The sequence below is a fragment of the Sphaerulina musiva genome (assembly GCF_000320565.1).
Source record: "Sphaerulina musiva SO2202 unplaced genomic scaffold SEPMUscaffold_13, whole genome shotgun sequence".
Lineage (NCBI taxonomy): Eukaryota > Fungi > Ascomycota > Dothideomycetes > Mycosphaerellales > Mycosphaerellaceae > Sphaerulina > Sphaerulina musiva.
This window is the reverse complement of record NW_016017395.1, coordinates 557,985-583,945: the sequence shown is the minus strand read 5'-3', so window position 1 is coordinate 583,945 and position 25,961 is coordinate 557,985. Positions and strand designations below refer to the sequence as shown.

Sequence of the window (25,961 nt, the reverse complement as noted above, 5' to 3'; positions counted from 1 at the left end):
GGAACCTGAGATCATATGGCCGAGTGAAAGTGTAGCTGTGTAGCATGACTAATCACCAATCCCGAAGGAATCACTCGCCACTCACATCTCTCTTTCATTCTTGTGATAGGTACTTCCGACTCTCCACCACTCCGCTCTCCCATTCCGCCACACCGACGACAGCAATGGCGACTGCTCTCCGCCCAGCAGCAGCATCGCGCTGCCTCCTTTCCCAGGCCCGAGTCGTCATCCCCCAGAAGCGCAACTTTGCCACCACAATCTCAGAAACTCCGCCCGCAACGACCACATCCTCCACTCCCCGCGCCGCCACCGCTTTCACAGACCGGCTCAACAGCGGACCCTCCTTCGGCGACTTCGTCTCTACTCCGAAGGAAAAGATCCTCACACCCTCCGAACTCTACGAACTCCGCGAAGTAGAAATTGGCCCGGCCGGCCGTAAGAGAAAACACACTCGACTACCCTCATGGCTGCAAACCCCTGTGCCCTCGAACAACAACTACAAAAAGATCAAACAGGACTTGAGGGGTCTAGGCTTACACACCGTGTGCGAAGAAGCTCGATGTCCTAACATCAGTGATTGCTGGGGCGGATCCAGCAAGAGTGCCGCGACAGCGACAATCATGTTGATGGGAGATACGTGCACGCGCGGTTGTCGATTCTGTTCCGTGAAGACGAGTAACAAGCCTGCGGCGTTGGATCCTCATGAACCGGAAAATACAGCGGAGGCACTCAAGCGGTGGGGATTGGGATATGTGGTTCTGACATCAGTAGATCGGGATGATTTGGCCGATGGAGGAGCCGCACATTTCGCAGAAACAATCATGAAGATCAAGAGCAAAGCGCCCCAAATACTCGTGGAAGCGCTCACTGGGGATTTCGCAGGAGATTTAGAAATGGTCCGCAAAGTAGCCACCAGCGGACTAGACGTGTACGCACACAATGTGGAGACAACCGAAGCTCTGACATCCCAGGTCCGAGATCGACGAGCAACATTCCCACAAAGTCTCTCCGTCCTCCGAGCTGCCAAGCTGGCAAAACCCAGCCTCATCACCAAAACCAGCATCATGCTCGGCCTCGGCGAAGAAGAAGACCAACTCTACCAAACACTCCGCGACCTCCGCAAAGCCGACGTGGACGTCGTCACCTTCGGCCAATATATGCGTCCCACGAAACGACACATGAAAGTCCACACATACGTCACGCCCGCGACATTCGAGCTGTGGAGACAAAGAGCTCTGGACATGGGTTTCTTATATTGCGCTTCTGGCCCCCTCGTTCGAAGCTCATACAAGGCGGGTGAAGCGTTTATCGAAAATGTCCTCAAGAAGAGGGCGGCGAACCAAACTACTACTACGACTACAACTACTCCTGATCCGAATTCACTCCCGGAGATGCTAAGATGTTAAAAAGGAGAGATATATAAAGCTACGTTATGAAAAATTCCAGAGAAATGGGAACATTACGGGTAGAAAGGATGCACCCGGGGGTACATTGGTTCGGTGTTGATATTTCCATGCCTAGGTGTGCATACTTGAGGTCAGGTAGCGACCAGGTTTTTGGGGGGGGGGGGGTTTCTTTCGTGTGGAAAGATTTGGTTGGCATCGCGATCTTGACGTGAAATGGGACGCATACCCGTAGATGGACATATACATACTGTACCTGGTGTACTAGAAGAGCAGGGAATGCACGTCACTCAACGTGCGATTCCTCCGCCCCTGATGCACACAGCAATGTCCCACTTCTGCCATCTCACCTGACTTCTCATCTGACTTGTTATTTGCACTCAAGCAAGGGGCCTCTGTAGACTTGATGCTGCCCATCATATTGTGGTCAAGACAGGGCCACTTCTCTGACCGACATGGAACCATGTCAAATAGAAACGAACAAAAGTAAGAAGAGATGACGATAATACAAATTTGTATTGTCATCCTACAGAAAAGGGGGGGGATCGCCAAGGCGTCGCAAACGCGCGCCCTACCATGCATGTTCAAAGCAAAACAGAAGACCAACATTCATCGCTCACACAATCTCTCTCTGTGCATGCCATCTTCGTTCCTCGATCGCTCCATTGGGCCTCATAGACCCGACGTGCTGCCTCACGGCGATGAATGCACAGAAATCCCCCTCGTCCCCGGTTTGTTCGCATTACCTCCCCACGCGTACCCTATACACTTGCCGCCATTACTTTCTTCCACGCATCAGTCGATTGAATAACATAGCCCATAACAGGTAAGAAGGTCCAGAGTAGCAAAGAAACGCCATAAGAAATCGTGTAGTTGTAGTTGTAGTTTTTTTTTGTGTTGTTTGGTGGTGTTTTATCGAGAACCAAAGTCGAAGACAGTAGGAAATGTTGAGTGGTGGCGGCGCGGCGCCTGCAGGTGAATCCAGCTTGGTTACGCTTCATTTCGAAGGTCATTGCTGAAAGCCCTGCCGAGTGACACTGCCAGTAGACTGCATGCTGCAAGTTGAAATGTTGCACGTCATCTGTGTTCGCTTCTCCTGATGTGCATGATCGAAAGCACAATCGATGGTGGGGTGAGCCACCCTGATTGTGCGGTACCATGCGAGAAGCGAGATGACCAGACAGCCATGTACTAGTGCCAAATACCAATAAGAAAGTGTTGCTCGGACCGAGACCATGTCCAGATCCAGAGCATGAAACATTCGGTGCTGATGTCAGCTACGATGTTGCAGAGTTGAAATTGTGAGGCAGCCCTGCCCTCGAATCCAGAGCCATTCAGTAATTGTTATATCCGGACTGGTCGGCAGCGCCACGCTTGTTCGCGCTACGAAGTTGCCTGTCAAGAAACGTCGTTAGCATAAGTCTTCTGTCCCCTCGCGTATCCAAATCACGAACGCAGAGGAGAAGGCGCCTTACAAGACGGAGATTCGAAGGCAGGTCATGTGTACATAGGCACTCACATTCCGGTACCCTCTCTCGGTGGAACAGCGCCAGAGCGATCCTTTGAGAGCTGGCCGGTAGTACCGCGAGTGGCTGCTCCAGTCCTACGGCCAGGCTTCTCCTCGGTGTCATCGGCAGCATTCTGGTTGCCCGCCGCCTGAGCAATAGCCTGTGCATTCTTCTGGTACTTGTAGACAGTCCAGTCAAAGACGTAGTCGTACTGGAAGCCCTCACGGACGAAGAGGTCGCGGAAGATCTTGCGGAGGTAGGAGTAGTCTGGCTTGTCGTCGAAGCGCAGGCTGCGGGTGTAGTTGAGGTAGATGGCGAATTCGTTGGGGAAGCCGCGGCAGAGGACCTCAGTGGGAGTGGTCATCTTCTTCTCCATGATGCGGTCATACTTCTGCTTCTTGGTCGCCGCCTTAAGACCTTGCCATGGGAGAGAACCACGGCAGAAATAGAGCATCACATAGCCGAGGGACTCCATATCGTCGCGTCGGGATTGTTCTAGAAAGACAGTCAGTCATGTGTATTGACGGTGTAGCAGAGACAGATGAGTGAGGACGTACCGACTCCCAGGTGGGTGTTGATGGAGGCGTAACGGGCGGTACCAGTCAAGTTCTTGTTCTCTCTGTACGGGATATGGAAGTGAGTCTTCGGGTCGCGGTACTTCTTGGCGAGACCGAAATCAATCACGTTGACTTGGTTGCCGCGCTTGCCGATGCCCATGAGGAAGTTGTCGGGCTTGATGTCGCGGTGGATGAAGCTCTTGGCGTGGATGTACTCGATGCGGGAGATGAGCTGATCGGCGAGGAGCAGGACAGTCTTCAAGGAGAACTTGCGGTTGCAGAAGTTGAAGAGGTCCTCGAGGGAGGGTCCGAGCAGGTCGAGGACCATGGCATTGTAGTCGCATTCTGTTCCGAACCATCTCACGAAAGGGATACCGACACCACCAGCCAGCGACTTGTACACGCGAGCCTCATACTCCAATTGTGGGTGCTTCGCCTTGACGGACTCAAGCTTGATAGCAATCTCCTCGCCGGAGATGATGTTGGTGCCTGTGAAGTCTTAGTACAGTGATTGCCCAGCATCAACTGTCGCGCATGTGTCATACCCAGGTAGATGTCGCCGAAAGACCCGCTACCGATCTTGCGGCCGATTCTGTACTTGTTCCCCACACGGAGATCCTGCCCGTACGTCAGTAGATGTTCTCGTGATGCGGAGGATGCGGACGAGGAGGCGGGAAGGCGGAGCGTACCATTGTCGTCATGGTGTTGTGTGACCTCGAGATGAGGGTTTTGTGGTGGTGTTGGGGTGTGGTGGGAGGAGGATCGGTGGGCGTTGCTCAGTGTGTCCACCGGAGACCAGTCGACGCGGCGGTCGTCGGGGAGAGGGGGTGTGTGTGTGTCGTTGGTGTGCTGAAGGCCGATACAGTATTAGTGTATGTTGTGATGAAGATGAGGCAGAAGAATGGCGAAGGAGCCAGCTGAGAGGGCTGTGCTGTGCAGTGCAGAGGCTGACAGACAGGGAAGGGTCAGGCAGGTCAGGCAGGTCAGGTCAGGTCAGGTCAGGCCCGGTTCAGCAAGTCAGGTTGGACGGGAGGGAGGGAGGGGAGGGGAGGGGATAAGAAGGGAGGGATGTGGCGGTGAGAGTGCGAGCCGAAACACTTGCTTGCTTCTTCGTGCCTTCTGCGGGGAGTCGGGCGCGGAGGGGAGGTGCACAATGGCAGAGGCAGGCACGAACGTCAATCGGGCAGCAGTCGGTGAGAACAAAGGATTGCTGGTCGGTGAGGTTGTGTTGTGCTGCACAAACGTGAACGGCGCGTGCCCGGCCGTGCGTGCGTGCGTGCGTGCGGGAGTGAAGAGTGAGGGAATTGAAGGGGTGCAAGTGATGAGGGATGCGAGAGAGTCAGATGGTAGCAGGCTGATCCCGAGAGTGGACGAGTCGGGTGACTGACTGACAGACGGCCTGACTGACGGCCTGACGGACTGACTCTGGGACGGACTGATTGACCACTGCGCTCGTGCTGTGCTGATTGTCTGTGCCGGCACCGTTTGTGTCAGGCTCCAGTGGTGTGCATACCTTAGGCAGAATAGACCTGTCTCGAACTACCTCCTGGCAGCTTCCTGAAATAGAGCGAGAGAGAGGTGAATTTGTTGACAGTTGGGCTATCGTACAACACGGTCGGTGCGGTGCTGATGTGTCGGCAAAGACGGCTCTTTCGATCGTCTGTGGTGTGGGAGGGCGTGCGACGTGGAGGCCGATATGAGCGGGCAGAGAGTAGAGAGAGGCAGACACAGCGCTCGGAAGGCTGTCTGTGGCCCAGGCAAACAAAGTAGCTGGCGAAGGTGGTGGTGGTGGTAGTGAAGAAGAACAGCGACACCACTAGTAACTGTAAGGTATAAGGTATGGACTTTGGTGGTTGGTGGTGATCTCACGGATCTCGCCAAGGGGCTTGGCGGTGACTCGTCAAACCACCCTTGAAATCTTGATTGACATTTGCTGCTCTTCTACTTAATCGACGGCTAGGTGACCACATCGCACCTGTTCCCGCCTCCACATTCCGAGCAACACATCTCATACACATCTCATCAGCACTGAGGTGTCATCTTTACTCTGTCACAGCTGGTGCCAGACGTGAATACCTGACCTGGTATGCTCGTGTCGACCACCGCCAGACCACGGCCAAACCAGCCGATGGTGTCACTGGTCTGCCACCGCAAGCCTTTTGGGCCTCAATAATGTGAAAGAGGCGGCAGCCATTGGCCAAGTGCCAGCACCTCCCCTGTAGCAACTGTCGTCCTAAACCAGAAGTCCCAGAACAACGCCGCCACATAATACATCAGAAGGGGATACATATGAGCATACCTCCTATCACGTCCCCCAAATTGGGCATCCGACCAAGTCCGAGCCCGTGTTCGGCGGGTTCCATGTGCCCTTGGGTTCCAACGACGCGCTTGCAGCAGTCCAACAACTCTCCGCTTTCCGGTGTTCATGCGCGCATTCTGTAACGTAGCCAACGCAGCGTACATGTACAATGTAGTTGTAGCCTACCTCCTAGTAGGTAAGGTATTGCTGGTGGTATGGGATTGTGATCTCCAAGTACGGGGACATGACACGTCGTACCCGCGCGGATCATATCTTGAGCTTGACATCGGGAACATCGGGCACCAGGCAACCGCACCTCATCAATTAGACGCGCGACGGGCGCCTTCTTTCTGACCTGACGTACCTTATCATGAGAGACGAGTGCCATCTCCAATGCTGCGATCGAGTCCTTCATCAGCCATCACGCTCCGCCGCGACATTCTCTTGCCGAGCTGCCATTATTGACTTCAGATGGTAATATAAGTCACCGGTGTCTCAACTCGATGAAACCTGCAAAGTCCAGACCCCGATGACATGAGAACGATCGACATACCTCTTACTCCACAGAGGTAGGAGGTATGTTCGTCGCCAGGCCAGCAACACTCGCACGCGCCATGACCTGCCTCTTCCGGCTCCTACGTGGCATATCGGGATACGTGCGGGTGTGTTGGCTGGGTGCATGAGGAGGACCTCGCGCTCTGACAAGCTAGGTCTGCTCTGGGTCCAACACATCTTCAAGCCCACCTCATACATGAAAGTCATTGAGCACGACCGGATGTCTTCCGGGATTGTGCGCGACATGACAAGAACGTCTCCATGAGTTCTTCCGATGTACTGGAACGCCGTTTGCTGGCAGCGTGGACCGAGTGCAAACTCATGTTCTTGAGCGTTGCTGGCGTGAGCTTATGACTGGTGCTGCAATGGCCGAATAGGTAAGTATCAACAGCTGGGCAACTTTCACTGACTCAACCCAACTGCTCTATTCTGCTTCCGTCGCTGACCCTCTGCTGTCGATGTGGATGGGAAGGCATTGGAATGCGGAGTTCCCTAAGATATCAGACCATGGTGTGATCAGAGCCGAAATCATGCTTCATCTTCACTTCCATTGTACATGTCAGACTCTACCCAGCTCCTGCAACCAATAGAGCTGTGGTACGGCGTGTAGAGATTAGTCGCCATCTAGTGCGAGGTCGTGAGGGCGTAACACGTCGGCACAGAATGTCGCGACCCGTCCACACGTGAAGAAATGACCTTGGTCTCTTAGCATGTCGAGATAATCTCTCTTGTCGGGCAGTACGAGAACTGAGCTTTGGCCGAGCTCGGCCAACTACATGTACCTAGACGGCCAACCCCAACTATCGACCATACCACGTCATGACGATAAGGTAAGGCCCTCTACTGCTGATCCAAGACCCGCAGATTCACACAACACAACAGTCGTCAACCCATTACCGCCAACTGAGGCACATTCGTTCGTATGGCTGAAGTAAAAGTTACCTCCGCGAGATCAGCGACTGACCAAGCACGAGACTACCTAGAAGATCGTCTTGGCACAGCAGATGACTCCCAGAGTCTCAAGACCTTCACGATACCAGTAATCGATATTGCATCATCCTACTCAGGTTCGCTCAAGGATCGAAAAGGGGTGTCCCGACAAATCAGAGAGGCATGCGTCTCGAGCGGCTTCTTCTATGTCAAGTCCCACAACATCACTCTACAAGCCTCGCGAGACATACTAGCTCACTCGAAGCGCTTCTTCCACACGCTGTCAGCCGACCAGAAGAACGCCCTGCATATCAGCAAATCCAAATACGGCTATGGCTGGGAGCCCGCCGACGCAACGAGCATCTACGGCGACGCCGAGCAAAAAGAAGCTTTCAACTGGGGCTACGAAGCCGATTTAGATCCGGAAGTTCGCGACAATCATTCACACGTCCAGCTCGACGGGACGAAATCCGACAAAGTCAACCAATGGCCAGCAGAAACCGCCTTATCAGGTTTTCGCAACGCCATCAAAACATATCATCAACAAGTTCTCACCCTCGCACGACACCTCTATAAACTGCTCGCACTCTCCTTGGATTTACCAGAAAACTACTTCAACCCCATGATCACCGACCCAAGTGTAACAGGCCGCCTGATGTATTATCCCCCTGCTTCTGCCAAAAAAGAACCTAGACAGCCCTTATCCGACGACGACGACAAGGACGACCTCACAATCGGATTAGGAGCTCACTCCGATTATCAATGCTTCACCATCCTCCTCCTCGATTCTTCGACTACCCCCGGCGGGCTGGAAATTTTGTCTCCCATTACAGGCGCTTGGATCCAAGCTCTCGCGGTTCCGGATACGTTGATTGTGAATATTGGCGATATGATGATGCGGTGGACGAATGGGTTGTATCAGAGTACTGTACATCGAGTCATTAATACTTCTGCCGAGGAGCGATTTAGCGTTCCGGTGTTTTTTGGGGTGGATAATGATCAGGTTGTTGAGGTTGGTTTTCTGATAGATTCCTTTTTTTTTACGTTTACTTATGCTGGAGGGGTGGAGGGGGTTTCTTTTGTCTTGGTTTTTCTTATTTTTCTTTATTCTTATTTCTCTCTCTCTCTCGGAAACTGACAACTGCGACAGACTTTACCAAGTTGCATCACACCCACAAGTCCTTCAAAGTACCCTCCTATTAAAGCTGGCGAGTATATCTTGCAACGTCTAGCAGCTACGCGTTCCGCTTCATGATTCCATTTCTCTGTAGGCAAATGAGGATCACATGCGAACTTGGCGTGCGGGCGACATGATGACCGACGACATCAGATCTTGCAGAGCAGAGATCTCACTCACAGTTTTACAGACTCAGAGACGAAGAAGAAGATGATTCCACAATTTGCTCTCTCTCCCTCCCTCTACAATCCGTTTCCATGTCCCAATCTACCATAAAAAGAATCCCCCCCATTCCCATCCCAATACCTCCCCTCTCTCCCTCTCACTCACTCCACCCCATACAAAATCTCATACTTCCACTCCGTCTCGGGCACATTTCTCCACTTGACACTCGTCGGATGTTTCTTCCTCGCCGGCAACACCCTTCGAATATACAAATCCCCGACATTAATCGCCGGGGGAATTTCCTCTCCTGCTTTTACACAGTTGGGAAGAACTTCGAGTGTGGCTTGAGGGTTGGGACTGAGAAAGAAGGGGATGGAATATCTTCTTTTTTGTTCTTGTCCGGATTTGTTGCGGACGCGGTGGATGGTTGCGGGGAAGAGGGAGTTGGTTTGGTGTTCGAGGTACTGAAAGGAGAGAAGGAGGAGGGGGAGGAGGATTAGCTTGTTGTGGATGGGGGATAGGGGGGTTGAGAGATTTGATTTGGGGAGAGAGGTAAAAAACAAAAAAAGTGAAAAAAGTGAGAAGAGTAAAAGAAGAAAAAAGAGAAAAAAGAGAAAAAAGTAAAAGGGAAAAAAAAACTCACCTGCCCAACATTAACAACCAACGTCCCCTCCCTCGGCGGAACATCAATCCATTTCCCTTCCGAATTCAACACCTCCAACCCTCCCACCTCATCCTGCAACACCAACGTCACCCAACTAAAATCCTTGTGAGCTCCCAATCCCATCCTCTCCTCATCCCCATCCCCATCCCCATCCTCTCCCTCCTTCTCTTTTTCCGCACAACTCGGAGGAGGAGGATAATGCAAAGCTCTCATTCCCCAAATCGGCCATTGAAAATCTTTTTCTAACCCCCCATCACCACCACCATTCTTATTCTCATCATCATGACTATCAACCCCCAACGCCACCCCAAAAATCTCCACAAGTTTCATCGCCACGGGGAAAATTTCGCGGTAATACGCATACATGCCTTCGCGAAAACCAGGCGCAGAGGAAGGTTTGGGCCAAATATTTTGGCTGCGGGGGATAGAAGGGAGAGGGGAAGAATGAGGGTAAAGGGACTGATAAAAAGATACTTGTTCGGAATCGTGTACGCAGTCTCCGATTGTGAAGGCTTCTTTGAGATCTGAGTAGGATAAGTCGCTCAACAACTTACCGCGAAGGGAAAAAGGGGTAAGAAAAAAAAATACTCACCCCCCTTCCTCCCCCTCCCCGTCTCCCCCAAAGGTTCATACCCCCTCATCGCGGGATTCGCATGTAAATGCGCCTCCTGCATTTTTTCTTTTTCCCCGACTTGTCGAAAAAACTTCTCCATGACTGCGAAAATCTCAAATTGGCTTGCGAGAGGGATTCCGTGGTCGGTTGCGTAGAAGAATCCCGTTGTGGTGCATGCTGAGTGGATTTCTGCTGCGAGGGATTGGAGATGGGAGGGGGATGTAGAGGATGGGGAAAAGAGGGGGAGGAGGGAGATTGTGGGGATGGATGTGAAGTTGGATTTTTCTGAGGGGGGTTGGGGGATTGGGGTTGGGGTTGGGTTTTTGGAGGAGGATTGGGGCGGTGGGAGGGGAGAAGAAGGGGGTGGTGGTGGCTGTGGGGGGTTGGTTTGGGTTTCTTTGGTCATGGTGATGATAGATAAATAACAAAATTTCGATCGTGGCAGTTTTTGTCAGATTGTGGTTGATGGTGATGATGACGATGATGAGTGAAAGCTACCCACGGAAGGCGATATAGTGAAATGGTTGGTCTGTCTGAATGTTATTATTATGGCGGCTCTCACGAGGTCTTCCTAACCCAAGTTGACGACCCACGGCCAAAGTATTGCCCTATCAGAAACAACGGATTAATCTGCTGCTGAGCTATCGATGAAGAAAGCGATAAGTGTCCATCTAGGCGAAGAGACCGCCGCCTGCTACTTTAGCTATAGCAGCACAGGCACAGCACAAGCTTGACGGCAGGTGATGATAGAAGAAGAAGAAGAAGAAGATGCCCGGATGTCGTGCTTCAAATAATGGAGGCGCGGACTTGGCTCATTGGAGTGATTAGCTGACCTACATATTCTTTCAACACACTTCCCTCCCTTTCCAGTATGGAACTTGTTCGTACCGCTTTCGCTTCTTCCTATCATGGCACCGACAAGCCCAAATTCTTCTGGTGGTATCCCAAGGGAACTTCACTCGCAGAGAAGAAGCTTTTGACCAAAATCGACTTTTTCATCTTGTCCTATTGCTGTCTAGGATATTTTGCCAAATGGCTCGATCGTGCGCTTCTTCTTTTTCTTCCTCTTCTCCCTCTTCTGGCTATTCATGACTGCTTAGCCCACGCTAACGAGACTCCTCGCGCCAGAGGCAAACCTCTCCAACGCCTACGTGAGCGGCATGAAAGAAGACCTCGACATGTACGGCAACGAACTCAACCTCGCTACTACCTTATTCAACATAGGTTCCATTCTGGGTGGGATTCCGAGCAATCTCCTCATCACATACGTGCCACCGAGATATATTCTTCCCGGTTGTGAATTATTGTGGGGCATCATCACCGTCTTCACGTACAAGGTCACAACCGCACAACAACTCTATCCGCTGCGATTCTTTCTCGGTCTCCTCGAAGGCACGTCATTTGTCGGGATTCAGTATGTTCTGGGATCGTGGTACAAGAGAACTGAACTGGGGAAGCGGACTGCGATTTTTGCGTGCTCGGCATATGTGGGAACTGCGTTTGGAGGATACATTTTCAGTGGAGTGTATGCTAGCATGAATGGGAGTGGTGGCCTGGCTGCTTGGCGATGGGCGTTTGTGGTCGATGGAGTCATTACGGTGGTCATCGCTCTGTATGGTTTAGCATTTTTTCCGGACACGCCAGAGAAGACGACGGCCTTCTACCTCTCTTCTGCCGAGCGAGAGAGATGCGTGGAGCGTCTTGTGGAAGAAGATCGACGGCCCACAGGAGGTTGGTCGTGGGATGTGTGCGGAAGGATCTTTGGCAGCTGGCAATTTTACCTGCTCACCGTGCTGTGGATGTTCTGGCAGACGACCGTCGGCAAGGTCGGAAATACCGTATTCCAGCTCTATTTGAAGAACGATACAGCTCGAAATTGGTCCGTCTATCAGATCAACAACATCCCCACAGCGATCAACGGTTTCAACATCGTCATGGTCATGCTGGTCAACATCTACGCCGATGCCACTGGTCGGAGAATGGTTGCTGCGGTCTTCAGTCTGAGTATATTGTGCTTTGGGACGATTTGCCTCGTGGCGTGGGATATTCCACTTGGACTGCGAGTGGTGGCATATCTCTTCGCCGCGTGTGATGGGCCGTTGTCGCCACTGTACATGGCATGGGCCAACATCCTCTGCGGCAGCGACAAGCAGGTTCGAGCCATGACCATCGCCATGATGAACGCGTTGGGCAATGCCACGACGACCATCATTCAGCAATTTGCGTACCCCGTGACATCTGCGCCAGAGTATCGCGTGGGATTTCGGACCAGTCTGGGCTTGATTTGTGGCATGTACGTGTGGGTGTTCGTGGTGAGATATTTTGAACTCAGGGCAGAGAAGCGGCGGATGAGTGCGTCTGAGATACTCGAAGGCAGCAGTTGGGAAAGCAAAGAAGTCCAGCCGGTTATTCGTAAGATGGACGAGTAGAATAATGCCTCAACTACCTTACCCTCCGCTGCATTACCTCCAACAAGTGCAAGCATTTCTCCGCAGCCTGATTGGCTCAGCGGTGTTGATACATTCACTCAACTTGACGCGTAGGTGATGTGTTGGGACGTTGCAGACTATCGTTTCAAGTGTGAAAGCCGTCACATCTGTCTTGGCAAAAGGAACGCATCGGATCTCGACCTCACCCTTTTCCAGTTCCCATCTCGACCACCATTAAAGACCTCACACTCTCACGCCATTTCATTCTATATAATATATTGTCTATTCACAACTTTCCACATTCGGCCACCTACCACATACCAAAATCTGCCTTACCACCCGCTTGAATCTGCCAGCACAAGAACCTCTTTCGGAAGAAAATTGAACAAATCTTTCATCAGTAGCCTAGCTCTATTCAACTTATTGTATACTGCCCAAGCATTGCAGATCAAGTACTTGTATCAAGTCCAGCTCGCTTACTTCGCCTTCGTTGATATAGTTGCAGCTTTGTGGCAGTAGCAGTTCCACAAAAGGGGAACGAGTTTCGTGGCATGTCGTGCCTTGGTGACACGCAATAGTTGCCGGATTGCCCTTCGGATCTTGTGTTGACCACTCCGAAGAAAGCTACGCGAGTTTTCTTGTCTGTCTGTCTGTCATTATCATCGTCGAGATGGAAGACGAAGAACACGGAAACCGGAAAACTTTCATGAAAATTACTTGCAGACTCCTAATTCATACAGCTCTCAGCTCATAAAAGTCACCACACCCTAGATACCTTTTCTCTAGAGAAAAGAAAATCAAACATCATCCCCACTACTACTACTATCTCCATCATTCCCTCTCGTCCACTCCTCCAGCAGTTCAGCAACGACATCTTCCTTCTTCACACAATGATATCTTCGGGAAATTTCCTCTGCACTATTACTTTCTCCATGATTCTCATCTTCGTCATCTTTGACAGATTTCACATTCGCTCTTTTGGGCTTCTTGTCCTTTTTCTCCTCCTCTTTCTTCATCTCTTTCTTCGTCTCTTTCTTCGTCTCCAACGGCGACGATAGAGACAATTCGCCTGGGAAACCATGAGCGAAAACATCAAACGGATTGCCACGTGTGATGACTGGAGGCAACGTCTCATTCTCAATGCTCGGGGGCATTAGCTCTTTGAAAGCGTCTGCAAAGTGCTCACTGAGATTGTGAGAAGGTGGTGATGATTCGTCGGGTCGTGGCAGCGGCGGCGGCGGCGGCAGAACATTTGGTGCGGTAGTTTTCTTCCATGGTCTGCTCTTGGGAGATGCTGGTAGTGGTGGTGGCTCTTTAAAGGGGTTCCAGTGATAGCCCGCAAAAGGGTCACCGAAGGGATCCGTTGCTTTTGGGAGTGGGGGCGGTGGGGGCGGCATCATCATGGGCAGAGGTGGCGGGGGTGGCATCATCATAGGGTGAAAAGGTGGCGGTGGTGGTGGTGGCATTGACATGTTTGAGAGATCGTCGAATGGCGTTCCCAAGTGTCTGGACTTCTTGAGCGCCTTCTTCCTTGCCGATTCGTCCCGAATTTGGATGGGAGATGAAGGACGTCTCATGTTGGATGGAGCACAGTCGACGATGTCTGTCACGACTGTGCTGAGAAGTGTCACGGGAGTGCAGTACATTGTGCCCTTGCATTGCTCAAAAGTGCCCAGCAAACCTTCGACTCGGCTCTTTACAATTTCAAGAGAGCCTCTAATGGCATTCGAATTGTAGCGGCGGGACGTGTGCCAGGTGTGACTCTCCGTAGCCAGCTCGGTAGCAAGACTGCTTGCACTATGGGAGGCCTGGAGCAGCAGAGTATCGACCTCGCATGGGTCCACGGCGTGCCTCGATCGTGGTGGAAAATGCAGGAATGAGCTCTGCGAGTCGCTTGAGGATACCGATGAGGGTGCTGAAGACATGACGGATTCTGCAGCGTGAGCCTTCCCGTTTTCGAACTGGTATTCCTTGTAGCCTCGACCGCATCGGCCACCTCTGAATCTAGGCGCACCCACTGAGCCATCCCGAGGAGCGATGGGGGTCGTTCCTGGCGTGTGCTGAGTGAAGTTCTTCGCACCTTGAGCTCCGGATGCCAATTCATCTTCGCTTATGACTGACTCGGCATCAGAGTCAGTCTCATCAGCGTCCTGGCCGTCTACTAGGCCGATCTCCTTCATCTGCGTTGCAAGTTGCTGGACCTGCATACGCTGGAGCTCGACTGAGGCATTAGCACTATGTGCTGATTAGTACTGCAGACATCTGTATTGTAGCAAGACCTCTGTACCTCGATGATGCATCTTGCTTTAGCTTCAAAACGGCGAGCATCAGGATGAGAGATATCCTCGCACGCTCCATTTCTTTGCTGAGAGACGCAAGTTTCTCTCTTGCATCACAACATCGCTGCGCTATCATCCAGTCCGTGCAACCGACAATTTGATCGGGCACTAGGGAGAAGTGCGCCCGCATAGCATTGAAAGCTCGCTTGCAGCTCTTGAGAGCCTTGGAAGCGGTCTCCATCCCCTCAAAGGAAGACCATTGACCAAGCAGATCAATATGCAGCTGAATGGCCGCAAGCTTCAGAACTTCCGTCGAAGCTTCGATTCGAGAGGTTGTGGTCCCGACGAATTGGACATAGTCGATGATACCCGGAGGTTGAAGAGGATGATGCCCAGTTTGACTTGCAGCACCGAAGGCTTCAGAGTGTCTCTTGGCCGCCTTGAGGACTAATGTACCAAGCTCCGCTAGTTCTAGCGCCAGGCTCACGATGGTAATATTGTCGACCATGTTTGACGATTTTGGCTCAAGTTGACCAAAACTGTAGGAAGATGGAGATAGTTATCGTGTGCAGACCGCGGTTGAAAAGCCGGAGGACCTTGGACAGGTCAGCGTCGTTGCACCAAGTGCGGGCTTTCTGCGGAGCCGTAGGATTGGTAGGATCTGTCACCCTTCAAGTGATGTGTTGGCGTCGGCCAGACCAGCCATGGACATATAACTGAAAGTGAAGCTAGGTAGGTTTCTGAAGTCTCCTTTCACATGTGCCACATTGTCAAGCGATGCGCATGTAAGCAGCCATCCCAATTCCACTGCATCTATACATGCGCGTACACAGCTCGGAACACGACTTTTGAGGTCGCCCAGGTGCATCAGCACAACCAATCGTGTCACTGTCGAGGGTTTACTTCATAATTGACTCTCGGAGTTGCGAAGCTCTACCATCCAGAGTCCCAGTGGATCGCGTGAATTGATGATTAAACTGCATGGCGGGAAGCGAAATACAATTACGCTCTTCCGACGTGGGAGCCAGTGCTTTGTCGCTGGCTTGAGCCTCGACCATTGACCAATCGACGTCGGATCTTGCGGTCGCTCTCAACATGTGCGTCTGCATGTATAATCAGTAGAGTGGCAGAGACCGGCCGTCGTGATAGCTCACCTTTGTCCTCGTCTATGCCGGGCATCATGATTGCTTTTTGAAACACTGCTCTTACATGCATGGTGAGCACAAAGAGCCACGTCACGACCAACGCAATGGTCATTGCGCTTGCAACCCATAGGATGCCTTCGCTTGCGAGCTGCCTTCCAATCATAACCGTAGCGGTCGTGAAGCTCACATTCGGGAAAACGAACTAGTATCGGTTAGTGAACACAATGCGAATGCAGCGGGACTCTCCTGTAGTTGTGACTTACTGTCCACCAAGCTAGACAAAACGTCATTTTTCTTGCACCGTGCAACACGGCCAAAGCACTAACGCAGAAGATCCAGAAGCTGTACGACCACAAGAAGATTGCAAGGAAATCTGCGACAGTCTGCAAGATCATGATCATGCCAGGTCTCTCTGAGAAGTATTCGCTATGTGCCGGAAGCGACTGGCTCATGCCGACCAAAGCAAGACCAGTCATCGAGGGTGGTCCTACTGCGATGAACATACCAGGGCGAAGATTCGGTGCAGGCAGACCGAATTGTAAGATGCGTTGTAAATACATGGTGTATACCATGAAGCTTACTGTCCACCCCAGGCCTTGCGCGGTGACACCTGCCACGACGATGGGAAGCTTGTAGGTTGTGGGCTGATCCGGTGCAACAAGACTAGCCAGTGTTCCGCACAGCATGACGGGATAGACTGGCAAGATCCAACCGGCGGTCATGCTTTGTATCGTCAAGCGTGATGGCTTTGCAGCGAAAAGGTGGAAGTACTGCAATACCGCGATGCTGAAACTCATGGTGAGGTAGATCCAGAACAACACACGCATGACCGTGATGGACCAGTCCCCTGTTGCAGGTACACCGTAAATCTGCATGCCGTTGAGAATGTAGACTAATGCTACGAAGAATGTCGCAAGGAACGGCGATTCGGTTGGATGCACCAGCGACTTCTTCAAGACGCCTGGATTCGTCCAGAATCTGATAGAGATGCCTGCGCATAGCAAGACGAAGATGACAATGTCGAGAATATAGACGATTTTGCCGATGGTAATCAACCCGGTGAACTGGTGAGGCGTGGTATGCAGAAGTAGGGCTATGCTTCCAGTGCTCATCGGTAATGCGAACCATGCCCAGGTGAAATGCTTTAGTCGATGTCGTAGTGATAGTGTTTTGTCCAAGTGTTCCATATGCTCATCTCCGTGTTGTTGCTCAGTTTCGGCACCGGACGGAGAACTTGCTCCGGTGTATATGACTTGGACTCGAAGTTTTGGTGCTAGAACTTCCATCATCGCCTCCAGCAGAATCTTTCGCAAGCGTGGTCATTGATCGTGAGACTGGATCTTCCCTGGCGATGCACCCAGTCGTGGCAGTCCTCATATCTTCATTTACATTTGGGACCCAGGCCGGATCGGGCAGTCTGGCGTCAGTAGGCATTTCCTTCTTCCTATTTCAAGGACCAACATCTTTGCCAGCCGTACAGTGTTGGCCAGTTTTGAGTCAGTGGTCTTGAATAATATTGTATAGCCTGTGTTGGGGCTAGGGACTGTGAAGATTATGCTTGGCTAGAATGAATACAGTCCTACACCTGCGCCGCACACCATGTAACGTAAGGCTTGTAAATAGCATCGCTCCGCGAAGTACATTTATTTAGATCGCGATGTCTTACGCGGCTTACCTCTGCTGTGATCCATCATTTGGCATCTTGTGGCCTTCCTGCAGATGCTGCCGCACGAAAAGGCATGACTTCAGGTGCGAGCGAGCTCACCTAGACCTACAGCCACTCAGATATATCCTGGAAATGGCCAGAGTCATGGCGGAGCGTGCTACATGGTGCGTTGGAGTCGGACTGTTCCTTTCGGGCTCAAGCTTCAGTTGGCGAGTTGTTGATCCACCAGTAGGTCGCGGAACATACTCGTGACGGGGCGCCCAGATCTGAACCTATGCTCGTTCTCGTAACATCGACAAGGCTTGATAGTGGTAAGAGCCTGCCAAAGGAGTCCAATACAACGCTACATTACTCCCATATTTGGCAACGATAAGGCATCAAAAAGCAAAGCAGTCTTTGCGGCAGTCTTTGCTGTTTGATTCTGAGTGTTGCTCCAAAGGGGGAACTGCCTATTTCGTGATTAGAACGCGGCGCGTGGGGCTCCTGATCAGATATGTCGAAAGCGAACAAGCTGAAGGTGAACGTAGAGGGAAAGTGAGGAATATTGAAGTGAGGAGAGGAGAATTCTAGGAGGTACCTGTACAGGTTTAGAGTACCACCGGCCTATACGCCGCACACGCCACCCACTGCCCCGAGCTTAACCTTCTACTCGCGTTTGTTCGTGTATAGAACGCGACCACTCTTCGCTGAACATCGGGCGCATCATCCACCTCTTTCACCTCCATCCACCTCTACCTCCCATTGTCATCGCCGACTCAGCAACCCACCATCATCAGCGGTGATTCAAGGCCCCACCCACCGCGACGATGGCGGACGAAGTCAGCATCGACAAGACGCAGTTCCACAATCGGCTGTCGTCGCTGATCACGGCCTGGAAGAACGACAAGCGCAGTGGCAACAATGTCTTCGGCGACGTGGGCAGCATCGTCGTGTGCATGGGCAAGAGCGATGAGACGGCGGGCTTTCACAAGGCTAATGGCCTGCAGTTCTGGCTGCTAGGCTACGAGTTCCCTGCCACTCTCTTCCTGATCTTGCTGGATACCATGTTCATCGTCACCACGAAGAAAAAGGCGGCCTACCTGGATGTGCTCAAAGAGGGCAAGACCCCCGTTGAAATCATCGTCCGGGGCAAGGATGCCGAGGAGAACGCAAAACAGTTCGAGAAGATCAAGGAGAAGATCAAGGACGCTGGAAAGAAGGTGGGAACATTGCCTAAAGACTACTCGGGCGGACCTTTTGTCACCGAGTGGAAGAGCGCATTTAGTGAGCTCAGCAAGGATGTGGAGGAGTTCGATATCAGCACAGCTCTTTCTGCCAGCATGGCCGTCAAGGATGAGAATGAGCTGCGATCAATCAGAAACGCTTCCAGCGCATCTGCATATCTGATGCGCGAGTACTTCGTTGAGACCATGTCCGATGTCCTGGACAAGGAGAAGAAGGTCACACACAAGGCGTTTGCTACAAAAGTTGCCAACAAGCTGGACGATGACAAGTTTTTCCGCGGAATGAAGGGCGTGGGCAAGTTCGACCCGCAGCAGCTAGACTGGAGCGTGGCGCCGACAGTGCAGAGTGGTGGCAACTTTGATCTCAAACTGCAGGCTGAGCCGGATGACAACAACATGCACCAGCCGGGTGTGATTATCTCGGCATTTGGCCTGCGGTACCAGACATATGCGTCTCAACTCGCGCGCACATATTTGGTGGAGCCAAACAAGGCGCAGGAAAACATGTATAAGCTTCTCCTCAGCGTGCATGACACCGTGATGAAAGAGTTGCGGGATGGCGTTGCAGCCAAGGACGTGTACAACAAGGCTGTAGCTGTTGTCAAGGCCAAGAAGCCGGAGCTGGTGGAACACTTTGTCAAGAGCGTGGGAGTTGGCATTGGTATTGAGTCCAAAGATCCCACGCTCACTCTCAACGCGAAGAATGGGCGCCAGATCAAGGACGGCATGACCTTTACCATCACCACCGGTTTCTCGAACCTCGAAAACCCGAATGCGAAAGACAAGAAGCGTGAAGGCACCTATTCTCTCCTTCTGAGCGACACGGTGCGGGTCACATCCGCCGGAGAAGCGTACTGCTTCACCAAAGAGGCGCCGCGTGATATGGAAAGCGCATCTTTCTTCTTCAATGATCCGGAAGAGGAAGAGAAAAAGCCCAAGCCCAAGAAGGACTCGCGTGTCGGTGCGGTGGCTTCGTCCAACATCACGAAGTTTCGTCTGCGTGGCCAAGGCGGCACCACGCAAAACGAAGAGAAGGAACAGGCACGTAGAGAGCACCAGAAAGAGCTCCATCAGAAGAAGCAAGCGGATGGTCTCGAGCAGTATCGGGAGGGCCACGGCAACCTGAACGGTACACAGGAGAAGAAGTTCAAGCGATTCGAATCGTACAAGCGCGTCGAGTCGTTGCCATCACGCGTCAAGGACCTCACCATTCTGGTTGATGCAAAGAACTACTCCCTCATCCTGCCGATCATGGGCCGTCCGGTGCCCTTCCACATCAACACGATCAAGAACGCTACGACCAGTACCGAGGGCGGATTCACATACCTCCGCATCAACTTTCTGTCGCCCGGTCAAGGTGTAGGCAGAAAAGATGAACAGCCATTCGAGGATCCCGCGGCCCAATTCATCCGATCGCTGACGTTTCGCAACAAAGATGCCGATCGCATGGAGGATGTGCGAGAACAGCTCACGGAGATGAAGAAGGCATCGGTGCGCAAAGAGCAAGAGAAGAAAGACATGGAGGATGTTGTGGAGCAAGATAAGCTCGTAGAGATTCGCAACCGACGACCATTTCGGCTGGACAATATTTACATGCGGCCAGCCATGGAGAGCAAGCGCATTGGAGGCGCAGTGGAAATTCACCAGAATGGTCTGCGCTACAATCACCTGGGGAATGCAAAGATTGACATTTTATTTGGCAATGTCAAGCACCTCTTCTTCCAACCGTGTGCGGGCGAGCTGATTGTCATCATCCACGTTCACCTGATCAATCCTATCATTATTGGCAAGAGGAAAACGAAGGATATCCAGTTCTACCGCGAAGCCACAGAGATGCAGTTCGACGAGACGGGGAATCGCAAGCGAAAGCACCGATATGGTGATGAAGAGGAGTTCGAGGCGGAGCAAGAAGAGAAAAGACGACGAGCGCAACTGGACAAGGAGTTTAAACAGTTTGCCGAGAAGATTGCCGATGCGGGAAAGAGCGAAGGCATCTCTGTAGACATGCCTTTCCGTGATCTGGGATTCAATGGTGTGCCCAGTCGGTCATCGGTCATGATTCAGCCCACGACGGACTGCCTGGTGCAGTTGACGGAGCCCCCATTCATGGTCATCACACTGACGGACATTGAAGTGGTGCACTTGGAGCGTGTGCAGTTTGGACTGAAGCAGTTTGACATGGTGGTCGTGTTCAAGGACTTCACGCGGCCTCCAGCGCACATCAATACGATCCCTGTTGAAGCGCTCGATGGAGTTCGCGACTGGCTGGACTCTGTGGATATCCCATTTAGCGAAGGCCCTCTCAACTTGAACTGGGCTACCATCATGAAGACAGTCATCCAAGACCCCCACACATTCTTCGCAGATGGTGGGTGGAGCTTTCTGGGCACCGAGTCGGACGATGAAGGATCGGGTGACGAAGAAGAGGAGAGTGCATTCGAGGCATCCGACGACGATCTCGACTCGGAATCGAGTGAAGACGAGTCTGACTTTGACGACGATGCGAGCGCGGAAGCCAGCGAGGAGGATGTCAGTGATGAGGATGAGGGTGAAGATTGGGACGAGCTGGAGAAGAAGGCAGCTCGTAAGGATCGCGAAGGAGGAATGGGGGAGGACGATGGCGAGAGCAAGAAGAAAAGTAGCAGCAGCAAGAGCAAGAAGCGATAGTTTTCCACGGTAGTATGGTGTCAATGAAAGTATAGCGGGGCGTTGATTGATTCTTGAGGGGTTGGTGTAGCGGACAGTACCTTACCGCATGCTGTGGTAGCATTCGAATCCAAGAGCTTCTATTATTGTATGATACCTTATGATACAAACAACAATCAGTCGTTCCACGGACGACGGTGCTCGTTCATATCTCTGGCTGCTACTGCCGCAGCCTATGGCGGGCGGTCCCGGTGCGAGTGATGGTTGATCTTCATGTGATGGGTAGATCTAATCTCATCTGCACGACTCACGCCTTCGCCTTACCGAATCCTTCCATTTCTTCCAGGGCACTTGACTTTTACCCTCTTCTGCTCGATGGCTACACCAAGCACAACGAAACTGCGCCCTCTGCTCGCGCGTATACCATCTCCCCTCCTCCCCTCCTCATCGTTCTCGCCGATACCTACACACATCAGCCATCTACCAATACCATGGCGTCATCCGTCTCATCGCCGAGCCCACCAAACCTCTGCCCCTCCCTCCCATCCTAAACAAGCCAAACGCAAACGCAAACCCAAGTTCGCCTTCGCATTCGACATCGACGGCGTCCTCCTTCGCTCCTCTGCGCCCCTCCCCGGCGCCTCCCAAGCCCTCTCCTACCTACACCAAGAACAAATCCCCTACATCCTCCTCACCAACGGCGGCGGCAAAACCGAACTCGCGCGCATCACCGACCTCAATCGCAAACTCGGCATCGATTTCCTCCACGAAACCGACATTGTTCAAAGCCACACGCCCTTTACCCAGCTCTGGGGCCTCAAATCCAATGGGATGACGGTATTGGTGTGTGGAGGTGATCGGGATGGGGCGAAAGAGGTGGCCAAAAGCTATGGGTTTGAGAATGTCGTGACACCGGGGGATTTGGTGGTGGGGTATCCTGAACTGTGGCCGTTTAATGCGCCGTTGAAGGAGTATTATGAATCTTTTGCGGAGAAGTTACCGAAGCCGCTGTACTCGCCTACGGGGAATCCGGTGCTGGATGCAAAAAAGACGTTGAAGATTGATGCGGTGTTTGTGTACAATGATCCGAGGGATTGGGGGTTGGATGCCTCCATTATACTCGATTTGTTGTTGAGTGAGAAGGGTTTTTTGGGGACGTTGAGCGAGAAGAACGGGAGGGAGGACTTGTCGAATTGTGGGTTCTTGCTGGACGGGCAGCCGCATGTGTTCTTTTCGAACCCGGATCTTTGGTGGGCGACTTCGTATCATCTGTCGCGGTTGGGACAGGGTGGGTTTCAGGCTGCACTGAAGGGGCTTTGGGAGAGGGTCACGGAGGGGAAAGCGAGCTTGGAGAGGCAGGTCACAGTGATTGGGAAGCCAACCCAGTTAACTTATGAGTTTGCTGAGCAGAGCTTGAGAGAGCGAGAGCACGTGGATGTTAAGAGGGTTTATATGATTGGAGACAATCTAGAAAGCGACATTGCTGGAGCGAATGGGTATGAGAGTCCGTGGGGAAGTGAGTGGAAGAGTGTATTAGTGAAGACGGGCGTATGGCGAGACGGAATGGAGTGGAAAGAGAACCAGAAGCCATATGCGATCAAAGAGAATGTCCTCGAAGCTGTTAAATGGGCGGTTGAGGATGCGAAGAAGAAGAAGACAACATGATCCAAACAAAGTAGACGCCATCCATACCTTACCCATCATCACACATGCCCCTCCCCCCTCATATCTCACCTCAGAAGCTGACCCTCCTGCGCAAGCAAAAATCTGCCAGAATCATCATTGCCATCTCGCGCCCTCTTGAGCCATCTTAGCCGCTGGTGAACGGATTTTGCAGAAATACCTCTCGTACATCCTGTAAGTTACACGTACTTGGGCCAACCTCACACCCTCGATCTGCTCGTCCAAAAAAAGCCCTTTACATCCCTCGCCACTAATGGTATGGGTGTAGCCCCACAACCACAATTCCCTCCATTATTGGACCAATCGATCCCATCATCATTAAGTCATGAACAAAGAAAGAAGAAGCAGAAGTCAGGTACGACCTAATCCGGCCATATAGGAAAAAGACAAAGAACATTCTTCTTTTTTCTTCCTCTTTTCCGGATTGGGATTTCAATGCGGATTTCTCCATCATCATCATCAGGAAGAAGATTCGGGTTTTCTCTTCTCTTTACTTGTCATCTTGTCTTTCTCTCTTCTTTCCTTGACAAGGGGAGGGAAAAAACAACTCGAAGACTTGTTCTATCGTTCTTTTTGTTGAAGCAAACTGGACTGAGTGGTTTGTGTTTCTGGAAATTGGGAGAAGGGTTGAAGAGGCTGCTGTGGTGTGTTGTGTAGTTGAATTTTCTTGTTGAGATTGAGTTTGTTTTTGAAGGGAGGATGGCGTTGCCATTTCAGCATCATTATCAGAAGAAGAGGAAGGATAAGGGGGGCAGGAGACGGGAGGAGACGGGAGTTCAAAATTTATTCTATCCCAAAGCTGGAGTTCTGCACTGAAGTAACATAATACGACAGGGTTGCTTTGCAACTTCCCTCTGACAAATATCATTTTCTTAGCATCACCTTTGCGCCTCCAAGGTTGGTGCAAATGCCAAGAGTTATGTTCTCCTGCCATTCATCATTCGGATCAAAGCTCGCGATGCTGCTGAATGTCTGGCACATTCTGACAATCGTGTAGCTCGCATGATTAATGGCGAACTGTTGGCCAAGACAGATCCTTGGTCCACCTCCAAATGGAATTGATTCCCAGCTCACACGTAGTCCCTTAGCTTGTGTTGTATCCAACCATCTTTCTGGGATGAAGTCGCATGCCGTGGATCCATACAAATCGAGACGCCGTTGCATAGCGTATGCGTCCCACATTACCACTCCTCCTTTGGGAATGAATATCGGTCCATCACCAGATGGCCCGCCTCCTGAAGGGAGCGTGGTATTTTCTATTGCTTGTCTGACGTTGCCAGGAACAACAGGATGCAGGCGCAGAGACTCATTCAAGATTGCTCTTAAGTATTTCAAGCTTTTCAGCTGTTCGAATGTCGGTTTTTGCCCGTCTGGGAGCAGAATCGATATCTCTGCCTGAAGTTTCGCCCAGATATCAGGTCTTTTGGATAGAACGAACCAAATGTTTGTGAGAAGAGAGGCTGTGGTGTCCCGCCCGGCAAAAAGGACACTGAGTATCTCGTCCCGTATGCGCACCTTGTCTCCAGTCTGCTTGACTAACTCGTCAAGAAAGATGAGCCGGGAGCTCTCTTCGCTCTTTGTTTGTAGTAGTTGAGGGCGATGAGCTAGCCGTTTCATGATGAATTTGTCCACGAATGCATGAATAATTCTGACGTCTTTGACGAAACGACGATGGGCTGGGAACATCCATCCGAAGATTCCCGCATCGCCGCCACCACTGCCAATATGATGCTCAACTCTATGGAGTGCTAAGTTCAGACTCTCGTTGGTATCGGTGTCGACCGCTAGTGATGCGGTGGAGTCGCCTAGCAGGAACTCTAGTGACGTGTCAAGAGTGAGGCGGAAGAAGAGGTCTTTGAGGTCTACCTTGCCATCGTTGCGTAAGATGGCATCAATGAGATGCGAAGCTTGAGAATCGAATATGTCGAAGTCTGATATGTGGGATCGTGCGAACATTGGTCGGAGTAAGGCTCGTGAGTGCTGCCATCTAGCTCCTTCCGCGATGAAAATGCCTATGACCCTCTGTCAGCTACAGATACGCACAACACCAAGGCTCGGTGTAGAGCCCGTTTCCAATTTCGCAGATCAAAGTTTTATATGCTACTCTGAGCAGATCGGCTCAACAAGTCATTGGCATATGTAGCGGTATAGTTCGTGTTAGTCTCGAGCCCGATCTGCTACGTATCTTGCACGAGGGTGATGCTGTTCCCTGCGTTCCAAACAACAGACAGCTTGCAGTGGCCACAACAAATCTTTGCGAGCCCTATACACTAAATGAAATGACTTACCCTCGCCTATGGCAAATTTGAAGGTGCTCTTCCTGGTAGATTCCAGTCCCCACCTCTTGAAATCTGTCGACAGCATCGTCTTGACGTTTTCAGGCTGACATGTGATGTGAAAATCACCACCGGGGAAAACCATGTGAATCGTCGAGACGCCCATTTCCTGGAATCGCCTGTTCGAAAGCTCCAGCACTCGATGAGCTTTGAGCGCTTTGATACCCTCTAGAAGAAGGCTCATTCCACCTGCAACAGGGGCTCCGAGTAAGTTACGCCTCCTGTGACGTCCACTGCGCCGTAGAAAATTCTTGTTCCATAGACCATAGAGTATAAGCGCACCGACGACTCCGCCGGCGAATGCGTATATGAGAAAAGATAAGCTCGAGATGTCCATGGCAGATAATCAGAGTGCAAATTGATATGAGAAAGGCGGAGAGAGTAATGCAGACCAGTCTTCTCGACCCATCATGGGCAGCGCCACACAAAGAATGCCAGCATCACAAAGCAGCAATTTAATGATGGAATCCCTTTCAGAACTTCGACAAAGAAGCAGAGATCGCCGTCCCGATGCGTTCGCTCCATGAAACCTAAGGCGACATATCAAAACACATTCTCGACTGACAGGGCCGGATGATCATTAGCGAATGCCAATGAGCGACGGCGAAATAAATCATGGGAGTCTGAGCTATGGGTGAGAAAGGCAATCCTAAAACAGCGCAGTCCAGTCCAGTTGACTCACG

General features: G+C 51.7%; 10 protein-coding genes across 10 annotated transcripts; 5 read left to right on the top strand and 5 right to left on the bottom strand.

Annotated features, from left to right (window-relative positions):
• Positions 1-164: 164 nt before the first annotated feature.
• SEPMUDRAFT_136911 (Lipoyl synthase) lies at positions 165-1,553 on the top strand (the record flags this gene model as incomplete). Its single annotated transcript, XM_016902813.1, has 1 exon — positions 165-1,553. The coding sequence occupies one exon, from the start codon at positions 165-167 to the stop codon at positions 1,404-1,406; it is 1,242 nt and encodes a 413-aa protein (XP_016756229.1). The 3' UTR covers positions 1,407-1,553.
• Positions 1,554-1,941: 388 nt separating this feature from the next.
• Positions 1,942-5,249, bottom strand: SEPMUDRAFT_129090 (casein kinase I isoform delta). Its single transcript, XM_016902256.1, has 6 exons — positions 4,571-5,249; positions 4,158-4,317; positions 4,014-4,086; positions 3,469-3,957; positions 2,879-3,406; positions 1,942-2,798 (listed from the first exon to the last, which is right to left on the bottom strand). The coding sequence occupies exons 2-5, from the start codon at positions 4,167-4,169 to the stop codon at positions 2,919-2,921; spliced, it is 1,062 nt and encodes a 353-aa protein (XP_016756228.1). The 5' UTR covers positions 4,170-4,317; positions 4,571-5,249; the 3' UTR covers positions 1,942-2,798; positions 2,879-2,918.
• A 1,995-nt stretch (positions 5,250-7,244) lies between these two features.
• On the top strand, positions 7,245-8,507 carry SEPMUDRAFT_121603 (Clavaminate synthase-like protein; the record flags this gene model as incomplete). Its single annotated transcript, XM_016901699.1, has 2 exons — positions 7,245-8,264; positions 8,403-8,507. 2 exons carry the CDS (start codon positions 7,245-7,247, stop codon positions 8,505-8,507), a joined length of 1,125 nt encoding a protein of 374 aa, XP_016756227.1.
• A 958-nt stretch (positions 8,508-9,465) lies between these two features.
• SEPMUDRAFT_23638 (Clavaminate synthase-like protein) lies at positions 9,466-10,145 on the bottom strand (the record flags this gene model as incomplete). The annotated part of the gene is made up of 2 exons (XM_016908374.1): positions 9,466-9,782; positions 9,851-10,145. Coding segments are annotated over 2 exons (612 nt in total), but the record flags the coding sequence as incomplete, so codon positions are not given.
• A 597-nt stretch (positions 10,146-10,742) lies between these two features.
• SEPMUDRAFT_54634 (MFS general substrate transporter) lies at positions 10,743-12,300 on the top strand (the record flags this gene model as incomplete). Its single annotated transcript, XM_016909310.1, has 2 exons — positions 10,743-10,914; positions 11,000-12,300. 2 exons carry the CDS (start codon positions 10,743-10,745, stop codon positions 12,298-12,300), a joined length of 1,473 nt encoding a protein of 490 aa, XP_016756225.1.
• A 797-nt stretch (positions 12,301-13,097) lies between these two features.
• Positions 13,098-15,087, bottom strand: SEPMUDRAFT_136907 (uncharacterized protein; the record flags this gene model as incomplete). The annotated part of the gene is made up of 2 exons (XM_016902812.1): positions 13,098-14,535; positions 14,588-15,087. The coding sequence occupies 2 exons, from the start codon at positions 15,085-15,087 to the stop codon at positions 13,098-13,100; spliced, it is 1,938 nt and encodes a 645-aa protein (XP_016756224.1).
• A 494-nt stretch (positions 15,088-15,581) lies between these two features.
• On the bottom strand, positions 15,582-16,911 carry SEPMUDRAFT_145395 (C4dic_mal_tran-domain-containing protein; the record flags this gene model as incomplete). The annotated part of the gene is made up of 3 exons (XM_016903101.1): positions 15,582-15,682; positions 15,734-15,926; positions 15,988-16,911. The coding sequence occupies 3 exons, from the start codon at positions 16,909-16,911 to the stop codon at positions 15,582-15,584; spliced, it is 1,218 nt and encodes a 405-aa protein (XP_016756223.1).
• A 1,192-nt stretch (positions 16,912-18,103) lies between these two features.
• SEPMUDRAFT_152385 (transcription elongation complex subunit) lies at positions 18,104-21,353 on the top strand. Its single transcript, XM_016907417.1, has one exon. It carries the CDS (start codon positions 18,197-18,199, stop codon positions 21,278-21,280), a length of 3,084 nt encoding a protein of 1,027 aa, XP_016756222.1. The 5' UTR covers positions 18,104-18,196; the 3' UTR covers positions 21,281-21,353.
• Positions 21,354-21,832: 479 nt separating this feature from the next.
• Positions 21,833-22,912, top strand: SEPMUDRAFT_18973 (uncharacterized protein; the record flags this gene model as incomplete). The annotated part of the gene is made up of 1 exon (XM_016908310.1): positions 21,833-22,912. A coding segment is annotated over one exon (1,080 nt), but the record flags the coding sequence as incomplete, so codon positions are not given.
• A 336-nt stretch (positions 22,913-23,248) lies between these two features.
• On the bottom strand, positions 23,249-25,799 carry SEPMUDRAFT_152384 (cytochrome P450). The gene is made up of 2 exons (XM_016907416.1): positions 25,231-25,799; positions 23,249-24,954 (listed from the first exon to the last, which is right to left on the bottom strand). Exons 1-2 carry the CDS (start codon positions 25,613-25,615, stop codon positions 23,807-23,809), a joined length of 1,533 nt encoding a protein of 510 aa, XP_016756220.1. The 5' UTR covers positions 25,616-25,799; the 3' UTR covers positions 23,249-23,806.
• Between the last annotated feature and the right edge of the window lie 162 nt (positions 25,800-25,961).

What these genes read in the sequence shown, in the direction of transcription:
- SEPMUDRAFT_129090 (XM_016902256.1), bottom strand. An exon ending in TTTCGGCGACATCTACCTGG is followed by an intron (nt 3,958 to 4,013) that starts GTATGACACATG and finishes AAGACTTCACAG; the next exon opens with GCACCAACATCATCTCCGGC. An exon ending in CAACACCCACCTGGGAGTCG is followed by an intron (nt 3,407 to 3,468) that starts GTACGTCCTCAC and finishes CTGTCTTTCTAG; the next exon opens with AACAATCCCGACGCGACGAT.
- SEPMUDRAFT_152385 (XM_016907417.1), top strand. Translation starts at nt 18,197, where the DNA reads ATGGCGGACGAAGTCAGCATCGACAAGACGCAGTTCCACAATCGGCTG.
- SEPMUDRAFT_152384 (XM_016907416.1), bottom strand. Translation starts at nt 25,615, where the DNA reads ATGGACATCTCGAGCTTATCTTTTCTCATATACGCATTCGCCGGCGGA. An exon ending in CAAATTTGCCATAGGCGAGG is followed by an intron (nt 24,955 to 25,230) that starts GTAAGTCATTTC and finishes AGAGGGTCATAG; the next exon opens with GCATTTTCATCGCGGAAGGA.